Raw genomic sequence first — 15,324 nt, forward strand, 5'->3', positions numbered from 1 at the left:
TAAATGATGTAGAGGTTTCTCCTTTGCTGTTGTATTGCTCAGCAGGGCCTTGCAGCTGAATCCCGGAGAAACATGTGTGAGTTGTGAAAACACTGCTATAAGGTGTCTCAACTTTAATGCAGCAAGAATCACACGTCCTACATCTGTAGGAGAATACTTTGTGTGTGGCTTGGCAGAAACAGCTGAAGGAAAGCTATGGTGCTGGGTTTTAATGTACCCTGTTGTTGATGATAACTGCTTAATATTTCACTCATATATTCCACTGGGTTCATTTAAACAGCAGCTTCTCTAAGCACAGCGGAAGGAAGTAAAATGATAAATTAAGCTAGGTCAAAGAAGAGAAATTATTTTAAATGAATCCAAACATCCAATTTGTCTGGACTTTTAATGAATTGAGAAGCCAAAGTTGCTAGAGATGACAGCATTGTAAATCCTACTTATCTCTACTAAAGTTTCCTTATTTCTTCCCGCTCCTTCTTTGTGCACTCATCCATCAAGCCAGTGCAGAGAGATCTGCTCTGCACAAGCAGAGCCAGAAGCCAGGTTTTCCATCCCATGGGGCACCTTCGGGTAGCTCTAAACTGGGGTGGTGGGAGCAGCTAGATCAGAGCTGGGTGCCCAGTTGGTCCACGGGGCAAGGGAGCATCTGCGCCCCTGCTGTGGGCACCGTGGTGCTTTTATAGGTATCCATCGCTTTGGGGCATTTTTTATAGCAAATATTTAAAATGCTTTGCAGTTGAATTGCCTTGTTTTGGTTAAGGCCTTTTGGGACTTGTCTGTGTTTATCGCCATGAATCTTGTTCACTTTGCTTTCAGCTGCTGGGAGGTGGGGATCAGTGGTGAATGCCTCTGCCTGGCCCTTCACACGCCTCCGCACCACTTTGGGGACCTTTCCATTAAAAACAGGTCGATTTTGGTGATGTTAGTACGTGACGATCAGAGGGGGAATTGCTATGCCTGCGTATGAGGCTGAAAAGGGCGAGAGCTCAGTTAGAAAAATGCGAATGAGAAAGATGAGTTGCATGGGATGCGACACGCTGAAAAGCAAGACCAAGCAGGGCAGTTACATGTTGCCTAATGCACTGAGCTGCATGTGAGAGTCTAGAAAGGCAAAATACGGTGTCAAATTTAAGTGTTATTTAAATGTTACATATAATTATCTATTATTAATATGTTATTAATCATATATTAATGTTATTAATTAAATTACTATTTTTTATTCTATTGTCTTTTTAGCAAATACTACGAAGCCCTTTTCCATTAATCACTCATGGCCCCATCTTTCCCTTCCCGTTGGTCAGTACTCAGGAGCCACAGCAAGCCTGGCTTTCCCCGTGCCTTCGTGCTGCTTGTCCGTGAGGAGTTCAGACGAGGTTCGGGAGAGGTGCGACCTCCCACATGCCTTTGTGCAACACTCAGCAAAGCAAGACATGGAAGGGCGTAATAGGACGTGGCGTGTTGGAAGAAAGCGGTGCAGCACCTACCTCCCATCGCCACCTTCCCCATGGGCTTTTAGAGCACGGCAGGTCCCGTAAGCTTTGGCCTTTCGATTTAACAAACTTTTTCCCAGGAGGGAAAAAGATGGGAGGAATCGCATCTGAAAGGGCATCAGAAGGAAGGGAAGGGAACTGCTGAGGATAGTTTGGAGACTAAGGCTATATAAATATTATATGAAATTTAATTATTGCACATGTGTAATGTGTATAGGTTGCAACTGCGGCACTTCCAGATGCCATAGTAATTGCTTTATTTGTTTTTATATAAGGCTATATTTGACTAATGATCCTGGACCCTCTGAGGGCAACCCTCAGAGAAGTTTAGGACAAAACATGACCCCAAACTGCCACACAGCCCCCGTTTCAGGTTTGCCTTCCCATTCCGGCCATCAGATCTAACCTGTAATACAATTGTGCCTTCCTAGCAAAAGCAAGACAATTGCCCTGAGGATAATCCCTTGTCTCTACTACAAGTATTTGTTGAAAATGTCATGCATCTTGAGCAAGCTCTGCTCCCTACCTCAGTTTAGAAGCCATTGGCCAACCCCCATCATAGTTTTAACCAAAAATTGATTCGTCCTTTTGGGAATGCACATTCACCACATGCCCTGCCAAACTGAAAGCAGCGGTCACGGCAGAATTAGCCTGTGTGCGGAACTGTGAGTGCAATAGATTAAGTCACTCTATCCACTAAGACATTAAAAAAAAAAAAAAATTCCACAATTTTTCCCGTACCATGGCTTTCCCATTAAAAACAATGTCCAGTTTTCCTAGCAGTGCACTAGCAGCTGTTGGATTTCCTTTAAAAAAACCCTGCATTTTCTAAGGGATTATTTGTTAGTTTGTGAATATTTATCATGGAAATTATGAGTTTAACAAAGATTTAAAGGTCCTCCTCACTGAACTGATGCTGTTTAGTTAGAGTGTTGTTAGTTGTTGTAGTTAGAGCAGGAAGATGAAATTGCATGCCCCAGTTACCGCTATCCTTTAAATACGTGTAGTGACCATAAAGCATCTTAAAGAAAAACCGTGCATGGTGATTTAAACTTTTTGTTTTGCAATTAATTACAAATTGATGTTGTAGTTCCTGAACTTTCTGCTCAGAAGCACTTTCCATGTACTAATTCACCTCCTGGGCCCACCAGGGCTGCAGTGGGCAGTGCAGGACATGTCAATACTACCTAAAAGCAGGAGAACCTTTGCCTCCTATCTCAGGAGGGATTCATCTACCTTGTAGTACCTTATATTTAATGGGAATTAAGCATGTAAAACCCCATACATAGGATTGAAGTTATTAGTGATGGGCTTACTAATAATGCTAATGGCCATCATAAGGGTAGCACAAAGAAATGGTCTTCTGTTTTTCTCCTCGCTTCAAATGAATTTCCTATACCAACACCTAAAATATTGGCAAATCCAGTATTTCTATCGATTGCTTCATATACCGAAAACCATTGCACCTTCCAACCATTTTTACGCCAGTAGCTGGTCAGGACTGTGATCTGTTTTATACTCGATACTGCATAGAGAATGGAAAAGAGTTTGTTGCCGTGAAGTACTGCCCAGAGAGGCAGAAGGTGGAAGGACATCTGCGGTTTATGCCCAGAGCAGAGTGGCAGACGCCAAACTTGAAACGAGCTCCGTTGCTGTTGCTCGTTCCCTGGTTCAGTTTTTAGTTTGACTTAGCAGGGATTAAAATTTCTAAGGAAATGCAGGAGCACGTTTTGCAGCTCGGATACGAGGGCTGTCTCCATCCTTCCTCCTGCCCCACCAAGGGTGCTGGTGGAGGACAGAGGCTTCCAGAACCTTACCTTCCTCATCTGCCCTCCAGCTCCTAGCGGGACACAGTCCTGAACCCCTGTCTTTCAGACATCCTTCTTTATAGCGTTTGGTAGGACACGTGTAGTGCTTTGCTCTGCTGCCTGTGGGAACATACCTGCAGTGAGCCCTGCACAATCAAAATCTCCAGCATGGGTCAAGCTTTGTTCTGCAAAGCTTTATGGTCCTCCATGAACCATTTGACATTTTGATTTCTTTTATCGTCAGGAAAACAAACAAATACATAAGGAATAACAGTTTTTTTTTTTTTTAACATTGCTGGAAATCATTAAGCATGTCCCGATCTATTAAAGAATTACTGTGACATTGTATTACATTTCTTAATGTTCTTGGACCTTTCATCTGGACTATGTGATTTTTTTTTTCCAGCTGATAGAGGCAGGGGCCCATCTGATTGCTATAGCTGGACTAAACAAAATAAGAAAGCCAAGTCTGGGGAGCCACCGCTGTAGGCTACTCATTCACAAAGGCTTTGGTTTTACCATGAGGACTACACAACGCACATCCATTACTGTTATTGCCATTTCTCCTGCACCAGTGAGAATATATTATTTCCCCCAGTGAGCATCTCCTGCCAGTCTTGCATTAATCCCATGGCCACCATCGGCCCCTGATGTATTAGTCAGGTTGTGCTTTTCAACGGTATTTACAGGTGGGCCTGACAGTGCGGCGGTGCTTTTCCTCGCTGCAGATGCTCATGCGGCGTTTGTTTGGCTGACACAGAGAAACAAGCACCAGCAGCTGCCTTTTATTGTTGGGTCCATTAAAGTAAACACAGATTTAACATGTTCTGCATTGTCGCCCACGTGAGGGCTTGTGCGGGCTGTAACAGCGCCTGGCCTGCCCGGGGGGGGGTGTGCCAACGGCCCCAGCCCTTCTTATTTTGCAGAGGGCTATATTTTGTTATGATTCCCCGTAAGTGCATCTGCTAATTGTCTTTTTCCCCCTCGTAAAGATAACATGGAGCAATAGCGTTAGCCCTGGACTAGCGCGGGAAAGGCCGGGTCCCCCAGGGCAGCTCCCGCTGACTCCCGGGTTGCTGCGAGCCATCAGCAAGCACTGGGAGTTAGCCTGTAGTTTGCATTGCGATAATCGAAACAACATCGTCTCTGCTGCCCTTATTCCTCCCACACTTGCCGAAAGCATCCTGCTTGGATGAAACTGCCCTCCACTGGGTCTGGGGAACGCGCTGCCGGGGTTGCCAGCAGAGGGGCGGCGTCGTGCCGCTCGCAGCAGAGCTCTTGTTCGTGAAGAGTTTCTTCCCCGGTTCCATCTGAAAGATGGAAAGGGGACGTACTGGCAGAGGGGATTTTATAAAAAACACAAAATTGCACTTGCAATGCCTTGCTGCGAGAGCCACGATGCCCCTTTCAGCCCACTGCTGCCGGCCGCTCCATCCTCCAGTGACACCGACCCTAGGAAATGAAAATGCCCTCCCTCGGAAATGAAAAAAGCCACTGGTTTCCAGTGGGGTGTCACTCACAGATGGAAGAGCAGTGGCATTAGGGGTTTTGCCTGCTGCCAGGGTGCCTCGATGCGACGGACTGCCCGTCCCGCTGCCCCAGGCTGGTTCCCATGAACGGGCACTGGGAGAAAACTGAGCTGCACTCCTCGGCCGTAACCCGCGCTGCCGCGACTTGTGCTGAGGTTTTGCACATAATTCCTTTTGGCTTTTTGCCTTGAACATGTCGACTTATCTGCATAATTTCTCCTTGAAATAGTTTTGGGAATGCTGCGGCCCCTGAGCTGCCTGCTCTGCTCGCCCCTGGCGCCAGCGAGGCTCCGCGACCCATCGGCACAGAGCGACCGCCGGGGCCGAGCCTGCATCCGATCCGCCGCCTCTGCTGCACTCTGCATAAAGAAATAAGTGAATAGAAGTGGCCAGCTCAACCTTGTGACACAGGAAAACAAGAAATTCTTCAGCAAGCTCCTGTCCTGTACCATTTAGACCTAATGCGAAGCATAACCTCTAGCAGTATCTGCTGCAGTTAATATTGTTGACAAGCCAGGATGTCCTTCAGTGCAGACTGCTTGTCTTAATTAAATGGAATTTATTTCTGCAAATAATGCTTGTCAAAATTTTTTTTTTTCCATAGGACTATTATAAAGATGCTACTAGACATTTTGATAATCAATCAGCCATCTGTGTCGCAGTGTTACAATAGCTCCATGTGAAGACAGCTTTTTTTTTTTTCAGAACAAAATTATAATTATAAATTAAAGACACAGAAATAGTGGATTAATCTTAACAATAAAAACATGGTGCAACAGTACCCTGTGCATGGGAAAAACAGGCACTTTCATGTTCCAGCCTTGTTGTTTTTACAGGGCTGCCACGAGCCCTCTTCAGGGTCCAGCGCCGGAGATGATGCAGCCTTAATCGTGGATGTGGGAAGCACAGAGGTTTTGGAAAACTATAAGCAAACTTCCACAGCAAAGGAAAAAACCCAGCAACACTGAGTCATAAATGAACAGCTTGCTGCTGACTTGGAGGTAGAGGAAGTATTATTATTATTATTGTTGTTATTATTATTATTATTATTATTATTATTATTATTATTATTATTATAGCTGATTATAGCCCTGTGCCCAGTGCAGAGGCCGTTGCAGGGGCTCCGGGGGCTGGGGCTGGGGTGCCAAGATCCATTCCCAGGGCTTGCGCTCCCGAGGAGCCGGGGGACATTGCAGGTCGGTGAGCACGGGTGACTTACCTGCCCGGGCTGGGGCTGCACCTGGGCACTGGGCAAACGCTAGCAGCCTCCTCGAGGGCTGGAAATGATCGTCCCGCAGGCCCTGGGCTAGTGCACTGCCCTGAAGACCTCAGCGGCCGCTGGGCAGGCGGCACCGAGCCCTTCCCACGGGCCATACGTTGCAGCCTAACATCTATCCAGTGCAAAAGGAGACAGTCGCCAGTAATCCAACAATAAAGCACAAAACAAAGGAGGTCAGCAGGAGTTCATCAAGTTTTATTGTAAAAGCTGCAGAAAAAGAGCATTTACTGTATCTGTAGAGACCACCCTTGTGAGCGTCCCTTTTGCCCCTCCTCTATCACCCCAAGTGCTGTGCGAGTGGCACTATACAACACATCAAAGTAAATACAAATGTATTTCAAATGTTGCACACTAACACGGTGTTGGTACAAATCTCTACTAAAGTGGATGTATTGAAAATACTGTTATATATTTCATAAATAAGGGAAAAAGTTCACGTGTATAAGCATTACAAGAGGAGGCCTTTTGAGACAAAACAGATTTTTTATTTTTTCCCCCCAATTGCATGTTTTCCTGTTTCTGGTTCAGTGCTGAAAATCACATCGTCTGTCTGGAGGCGAACGAGCCCACCTTCTGGCGAGAGCAACGACGCTGGGATGCGTTGTGGCACCTGCGGGACACTGCCAGAGCGGCCACCGCTGAGACTTGCGTGCGAGTTGGCTGAGCTGGTAGGGACTCTTGTGCCAAGGGAAAAAAACAAACCCCAAACCCACCTGTCAAAGGTCCCTAGGGTTTACCAGCACATCCTGTGGGGTTTTTTTTTTTGAGTCGTTCACTAAATATGCTTTCAGTGGCACAGCGAGTGCAGGATCCCTGTTTTGGAGAGTCAGGAGCTTACAGTGATTTCCCTTGGGAAGTCCATGGCGGTGGGGAGTACAAGCTGGAAAAGCCATTAGAGCCCCTGGGAAAAGAGAAAAGTCAAAAACCCCCCTCACCGTGGGAAAATAGCCCCTGACCAATTAGCAGTGGGCTACTTGACTTATTTATGTTAAAGCTTGGGCTGCAATGTTTTGCTCTGGCCGTGCTACACCTGCTTTTCCGCTGCCCTACGAAACCCTTGAGCTCTCCGCGCATGCTTCGCAGGAGCGTCGCGGCGGGCGGCAGCCGGCCGGGCGCCCGCGTCCACCGCCGCGCGTTGCCGCGGCCCGGGTGCGGACTCCCCCGGAGATCACGGGTGCTCTTCCCAGCCTTGTGCTTCTCGGCGCCCTCGAAGGGCAGGATGAAAGCCCAGGATGAACAGAGAACCCCACCATGGGCAAATCGGAGGCTAATGTGGTCAAAATAGAAAGCTTTAGCAAAGGAGTCAGATTTTTGTCTATTAAAATGCAAATGAGCTGTTAAAACGTTGCCGTCTGCGCTTTGTGATTTAGGTCTTGACAAAAGTGTTCGGATTTAGTTTTCTTCAGCCGCAGCTTTGAACGTAACCACTGGTTTTCATTAGTTTCAGTGTCCTCAGCGGAGCCTGAGAGGAAAAATAAAGAGAGCGCGTAGCCTGCAGTCGCCTCACCTTTTATCTGGAGAGATTCGTCATCTGTTGGGTTGTTATTTCTGGCCATCTTAAACCGTGGAGCACTGACCTGAAACCGAGCAGATGTGAAGGATGTGGCAAAGGGGCTGCCGAGGTGCCGGTTCCTGCGGCCTCGCCGCCTCCGCACCAGCTCTCCTGCGCCCCCGGGCCACATCCGAACTGCGCCATGTCTCACCCTGCCTGTTTGCATAACATGTTGTTTAAAACTGTTTGGATAAACTGTATGTTTATGGCAGATGCTTCCAATATTTTTTCATATACTGTCTGGGAAAAAAACCCAAACCCACCTATGGCTTTGGATACTACAGAGTCTTCGGCCAGCTCAAGCCTGCCCTAGGACCCCATCTATAACTGACCTGCATCCCCTCCTAGCCCCTAATTAAAAAAAATAAAGGTTGTTGAAAAAAAGATATGAAAGAAAATTGCAAAAAAAAGGAGCCACAGGAAGTATTGCAGGCTTGAGAAAATGCCTTGCCTTGAGAGAATGAAAGAATAAAAAACAGGTAACCAGAAAGAAGGAGATGCAGTTACTGAATGGAAATAATTTTACAGAGAGAAAAAAAAAAAAAAACAGTAATTTTGGCTACCAGATAAAAAAGCATCATGTGTGTCAGTGGTTGGATGCCAGATCCAATCAGCTTCAACTCTAAAGTTATGTTTCATACTGAGTTGACCTATTGCTGAGCAAGCTTGGGAATTAGGAAAAACTTCCCAAAAGAGCAGGGGAGCTTTCCGGCTCTTACTGCCTTTGTGTCAAGATGCGGTAGCTTCCGGGGGGGATTTCAGCTGAGCAAAGCTCTTTGTGCTCAAGGTGATGGGGGATTTTTAATTGCACTAGCACTAGATGTTGTGAAGATGTGATGAAAATAACAGTGTGAGCCTTGTCTATCTGGTGGAAGAGAGCACGTTTCAGATCAGGGGATGCTGGAAAGGGCAATTAATAATCCAGTGGTTAGCATCTATTTGTGGCCCATCAATATTTTTGACAGGATATTTTAAGGAAATTGGACTGTATGTAAAAATAAGATTGGAGCCCAGTGCACCACACTGAATACAAATAAACACTGAATAGCTGCTCACGTTGAGCTGGCTGCCCAGCAGGGCGGTAGGGTTGGACTGGGCGTCCCGGGCGTCCTTCGTGCTCCTGCAGGAGGTGCCTTCTGGGCGCTGCACTTAAATAGATGTGGGTTGAAAGCAGGAAATAATACACTAGTTTGAAAATATATATTACTAACCAGTGCCTCATTACCCTTGCCTGGCTCAGCTGGACTTGCCTATAGAGAGAAGTGGGAGCCTGACATGCCGCCCCGCCTGGTCGCCGTCCCGCCGCGCTCTGCGAGCCCGCTGAGCCGAATCCTCGCAGAGACGCAGAACCTTTTCTACCCTTTCTGGAAGGAAGTTCGCATCCATTTTACCATGTCCTTGAATAAACTTTAAAAACACTGCCTCTGCAATATTCCTTTGCACTAATGCCCAACGACATGGCATTCGTTTGTCTGAGCGGCGGGCTTGCACCGCTACGTTGCATTGCACCCTCTCACTTTAGGTTAAGGAGTACCTGGAAAGCAGGGGACTGTTGCACTGAGCTGCGGGCTTGCACCGCTACGTTGCATTGCACCCTCTCACTTTAGGTTAAGGAGTACCTGGAAAGCAGGGGACTGTTGCACTGAGCTGCGTGTCCATCGGGTCGCACGGACAGTGCGGTGGGCATCCAGCCGTGCACAGGCATCCCACGCACACCGCTGCGAGACGAAACCTTTGCGAAGCTGGGGATTTGATTTTTACTTCTGGAAATGCCAGTGCGCTGACCTTTGCAAAGCGGGATGGGCTTCCAGTTCGATTTGGTGCTCGTCTTGTTTACGAGACGCAGCTGGCTCTTGGCTTGCCTCTGCGCTCGCTGCCTTCATCTGATGGCTCTGGACAAGTGTCAAAGACACCAAAGGCTGCCAGGGGTTCGATGCCAAAGTGCTTAATTAAACCAGCCTCCAGGCAGTGGCAATTTGCATGGGAGAAGCACTGCAGCAGGGAATTTGGGTTTTTTTTTTCAAATTACTGTTGGGTTAGTAATGTTTTTTTGGTCTTGCTGAACTGCGGCCATTTGGAAAACACAAACTTCCCCCCCACCGCCCCAGACCCTGAGATTTACAGCCAGACAGCGCTGGCCGTCGACCCCACCGAGCGGCCGCAGGGTCAGAGCAGCTCCGGCGTCTCCGGGACGCCGGCAGTGATGCCGGTGCTCGCTGCCCGACGGGGTTCAGAGCCGGCTGCAGGACGCGTCCCGGGACGCGACAGCTGGGGCCAGCCCCGGTGTCACCGCAGCCCCGGCCCCGGCGAGGACATTTTGGGAGCAGCTGGGTTCTCCCCTAGTGCGAGCAAGCTGACGTGCACGCTCATCTCGCCTTCCTCTTGTTTTAGAGCCATTAAAAAAAAAAAAAACCTTGCACAGCCTCACTATTTCTTGATTTTGGAGATGAGTGTGAAAAAAAATCCTGCCCTCTTGGTGGCAGCAGGTTGGAAAAGGGTGATGTTTCAGGTGCCTCTTTCCAACCCCAGCACAGCCCGCCACGTGGCAGTGCCGGTCTGGGCCAGCGCGCTCTGCCCCGGCTCCCTGCGCTCGGCCCCTGCGATGCACCACATACTTTAAAAGTAATAGGCAGTTTTCCCAGTCTCTGTATTTTATTCTGGTGTGCCCAGCAGATCCACAGCTGCTGGTTTTGGAGTGCCAAGAAAAGGCAGGTGGTGGATGAGGAGCGGCGCGGAGCTGCGGGTGGACGTGGACCCGCGTGGCACCCACGGGAGCAGTGGTCCGAACACCAAGGGGCAAGTCCTGCCTGCGCAGCCCCTCTCCGAGCGCGTCTCCGCGCTCGCTCCTCTAGCAAAAAGCCAGATGGAAATCCACGGAGTGGCATGGCCAGGCCCAGGCCGAGGGGATAGACCAAGAGAAAGCACCGGTAGGCACGTAAAAAGAAGAGTTACGCATATCATCTTGTGGGTGCTTGCTTAAAATAAAGCCCTGAACGGGAAGGGCCAGAGGGTTGCATAAAAAAAAAAAAAAACCATAGGCATCGTGCCATGCGCACACCTTTGATGAATAACCAGGTTATTACGCTGACCCCAGCTGCCAGGCCTTCCCTAACCTCTTTCCCTCTCTCCTGTTTGCTCCGTTGACCTGCAGTGAGGTTATATTGGGAATTAGCTGCCATCTCCTTTGAGAGCAGAGACCCTGTCCTTTCCCACGTGCTACGCGGTGCCTAGCACGCTGCTGGGCACGCCAGTAATTAGGACATAATCACAATATACATCAAATAAATAAGCACTTGTAGACAGGTTATCAGGACTCTCGTGCGTCTCAGGCAACAAGGTATCCATGGAGGCCAAGCACAGCCAAAGGACCAAATCCCTGCAATTCAGGTGATTTTTTTCAATAGCCCTAATAGCTGAGCCTCTTTTGGCAGGCCTGGAAGTTTCCTGTCTCTCACCGATCCTGCAGGCATGCCCACCTCAGCCCAGAGAAATCTGCCGGGCATTTCATTGATTTTTTGCAGCGGTAAAAAAACGCAGGATATAAAATGAGAAGACCAGGTTAATTACTGTCACAGATTCCAAATCAAGGCTTTCCCGATTTTTCTCTCCCATTTAAAAAAGTGTGGACGGTTTAAAAATTGTCTTTGGACTGCATAGCTAGAGATGCTAAGAAAAAACTCTCATTCATTCAGAAAATGGAACAAACCCAGAACAATACTTAGGGGAAACATTATTTCCATTTTACTGCTATTTAACCTCAACAATGAATGGAAAATGAATCTGATCTTGGGACTAGAATCATATGGTCAACCAGGGATGATTTTGACTGTGATCCTAGTGTCAGAATACCCAACTGATACACGAGCATTCTAGGATAACTAAAATGCTCATTAATTTCAATTAATCACTGTGATCAGTTATTTATTAGGAAGGAATTAATTGTGAATCGGTGGAACGCATCAGGAGAGTGGGAAAGAACTGCAAATATGGACATGTAGTGTTCTTGCAATGGGAATTGAAAGATAAAAATGAGTTAAACATTTTTTGAGTACAGATAAAATTTGTGTCATAAAAAAAAAATCAGAGTAACAAATGTGCAGCACTTTAATGTCAGATTTGACCATCATTGGAACTGTTCACAAGGAGTGTGGACAATCTAAACTGTACTTCATTTTCTAAGTATGAGATATAACCATTAGGATAATTTAGAAAACACATCACCAGAAGTTGGGCTGAAGAAGGGAGAAAGAGGGAACATCTTTGGAAGGTCAAAGTGGGAGTTCTCAAGTGAACGCTATTCCAGTATTTTGCGACAAACAGGAAGTGAGGTCTGTTACACATCTTTCACAGCCTATATATAAACCAGCCTCAAGAATGTTTACCTGAACAGATATTTACAATTTTTTTAAATAGTCTTAAAAAAGTAATATTTGCTTGATCTATGACACAATGAACATCTCTACAGGGAAAATTACCATAGGCATAATAAAATATTCAGTAAGTCATAAAAGATAACACGAAAGCAGTGTTTGGCCTCAGTAAAACACATTTAGGATGACTGCAATGTATGGATACAGCTTTGTTCAAGAAAGGAGTTGTGCATATTTAAAGGTACTTACAAAGCTGGTCTCCTCCTTTCCTTGACACGTGGATGTTTCCTAACAGGATGAGCGGAAAATCATGGACACCATGCATTGCTAAAGGAAGGCTGTGCCAAGCTGTTTTATGTATCTGTGTTTCAGTGATGGGATAGTCTCTTCTAACCCCTATGGCTCATAAGAGAAAATACACGTAGGTCTCAGCCTGTGAGTGTGCAAGGGCCAGTTAAAGGATTCCGTGTTCAATGAATTCATAGGATTCATCTCCTCTTCTTCGTCTGTCTGAACAGATTTTAATATATTCTTTATAGAACTGAAATGGTTTAACCTACTTCAGGTCTACAGCTGTCCTAAAATGCTACCCTTTTGGTAGAAGTTCACCGCTTAAAGACAGATTACCAGTGTTAGTCTGCATCCTCCTCATTTAAAAGCCTTTTGTGTGTATTGTGAAAAGGGTGACTTCCAAGCATCTGCGTTAGAAAATAAAAACGGCACCATGAAGGCATCACTGGGTAGGCTCAGCAGCTGCTTTCGTACAAACTCTGGGCAACAAGGTCATTCTCCAAACCAGTTGGGGCTTTCCAAAGGCCAACACACAGCTCTGACACAGGAGCTGTTCACCTCCAGCGAGAGTTTTCACCACCCTGAAGATTACACCTTCAAAGAGGTGCATGGGCTAGGAGCGCTCAGAAACGCCCGTCCGTAGGGCTACTCAGCCAGGCTGCCCCGCTTTGAAAATCTACCCGTCAGCCTCTTGCCCCTATTACTCCACAGTGATGACTATATTATATAAAGTCATAAAACAGAACTAGAAAAGTTTTTACATCTTTTCAAATGTGCAAAATGTATTTTTATGGGAAATGAACTTAAATTTCTATGCCAGCTGTTGCATTCTTGGGTAATTTAGCTGGTTTTACATGAATCTCTTTGCTCATAACTAAAAGATAATTGACTATAAACAAGTGTGCTACAAATGAGAAGAAAAAAATACAAAGAAAAATGTTTTCCCAGAATGTCTGAAAAGAAATAGGCAAATTAAGGCTGTGACTAGATAATGTGTGAAAGTTTTCTATTAAAAACATGCTACTGTAGTTGCAGTCATTATTTCATGAAGGACCAAGTGACTTCACTGCTAGTAAATATTTAATGAGAAAAACTAACAATTTCTAGAAGTGTTGCTGCCTCCAGTGGGAACGACCATAACTAACTCCCTGCCCGCTGAAGGGCAGATGCTGCCTACTGTGTCCAAGCTGACCGCGCTCACACGCTGCTCAAAGACTGGTGCCCCACTCACTTCCCAAGAAAACTTTTTAAAAACTCTGAGCCTGGCTTTAATCCACCCTAACACCCATACTTCATGCCAAATTTCTCAACTACAGTCATTGAAATACGTACAAGAAGAGGTGGGGCTCTCAAAACATTGCTTTGAGTAGTACCAAGAGCAGTATAAAGACCAGAAGAAAGCAAGCTGGCAGTTACTGTATGTTAGGCTTGCTTCCGAAATCATGTCTGGGGATCCTTCCAAAGCTGTCCTGCAGAGAAAACCTTTTTCACTAAACCTCCCTCCTAGATTTCTGTGTTTTGAAAACTGCTCTCTGTGATGCTTAGTTTTCCCCCGTTATCCGAAGGTGAATTTTAACTGCAGTCATTGCTTCTATAGGCCCTCTGTGTCAGGGTCGGGTAGCCGGCCCGGCTAACGGGCAAGGCGTACAGGACCTGGCGAAAAGAAAGAAAACCGATGGCTTGAATGTAACATGAGAACGCATCAATAAGGAAACTCAAAATCTGTTTTGTTCTAAGGAATCGCTAGTTTTCGTGGCTTACACAATATCTCAGTGGAGATATTATTCGCTTCCCCGCATTTTTCTCATAACCACAAATCAGAACCCCAAATAAGAAATATCCCTTCAAAACTGCTTCCTATTAGCACAGTGTACCTTATATTATAAAACTTGCAAGTAGACCAGTGTTGTACCATGAAGCCTATACAGGATTTTTTTGTTTTTTCTGTTTTTTTTTTTCCCCCAGTGTAAAAATATACAATGCTACTGCTCATTTGTTGCAGCGTAAAGGTCCAACCGGTACTTGCCTGCTGCAGGCGCTACTGTTGCTGCCCTTTCATACTTCTCCAACCCAGACCACTGTGTTACCCCTCCTTATACCTGAAACCTCACAGCGTAATGTGTTTTGTCTCCCATTAATAACAAACAGTGAATCTTTAGCTGGTGTAATGAGATACTGTCCAAATAATCCACTGTCTTTCATAATTCTGTTGTAGTTGCTCCAGGGCCAGTCTTTGGATGTGATAGGGTCCTTTAAATTCTTCAGTACATTCATTTTGCCTGTTGACAGCTCTACAAAAAGCACATCTGTTTGCAAATGTGAAGTAGCATATATATAGTACTGATTGCCTTCAGTGAAGGAGGGTTGAAATGTCAGATCAGATACGTGTACATTTGTTTGTAAGTCATAAATCAACTTGATTTCCCCTTGGACAGTTATAGCTTGGACTTTGATCCTGCCGCTGTCTTCATCTGCACTGACCAAATAGCGTCCGTCAGGTGAAATATAAGGTGTGCCCGATACATCACTGTTGGGGCCGATGACAGAGTCGGTGACGCTGTCAATAACGAGCTGGGGCGGCGCAGCCGCGGAGCCGCTCTTCCAGCACTGCACAAAGAAGTAGCCGCCCAGGTGGGTGTAAGCCATGGTCTGCGGTATGCAGCTAGAGTTTTTGAAGTTGATAGTCTTGATGTGGGTCACAGTTTCCAGATCTATCTTGTGAACTGCGGATTTCGACTTGTTAAAGATGAAGCCAAACCTGAAATAGAAAACACAACACTGAAGTCACCTCTGGAGGCTTGGTGATATGCTTGCAAAAAGATGAAAGTCAGCACAACTGGAAACCTCTGTCCTGTTGGTTTAGCGTGCGTAATAGTGCTGTCTCTTCTCTATAGGAAATCACTCTCAGTGCTTCTAAAAAGTGCTAAGAGGAGGTATATATTTCAGTTAAAATTAGCAAACTGAACCTGGCAGCTTGAATATGTGCTTGGGTATTTGAATAACAT

At 46.2% G+C, this 15,324-nt stretch overlaps 1 protein-coding gene across 6 annotated transcripts in view; it reads right to left on the reverse strand.

Moving 5' to 3' along the window:
• Window positions 1–9,221: 9,221 nt before the first annotated feature.
• FSTL4 (follistatin like 4) overlaps window positions 9,222–15,324 on the reverse strand; it is a 359,281-nt gene continuing 353,178 nt past the window's right edge. For all 6 annotated transcript variants that reach the window (XM_068959795.1, XM_068959798.1, XM_068959793.1 and 3 more), the window contains one exon: window positions 9,222–15,077. In XM_068959795.1, the coding sequence (XP_068815896.1) occupies window positions 14,375–15,077 (703 nt within the window). In that variant the 3' untranslated portion in view covers window positions 9,222–14,374. The remainder of the gene's footprint in view (window positions 15,078–15,324) is intronic.

The sequence above is a fragment of the Struthio camelus genome, chromosome 13 (assembly GCF_040807025.1).
Source record: "Struthio camelus isolate bStrCam1 chromosome 13, bStrCam1.hap1, whole genome shotgun sequence".
NCBI classification, from domain to species: Eukaryota; Metazoa; Chordata; class Aves; order Struthioniformes; family Struthionidae; genus Struthio; species Struthio camelus.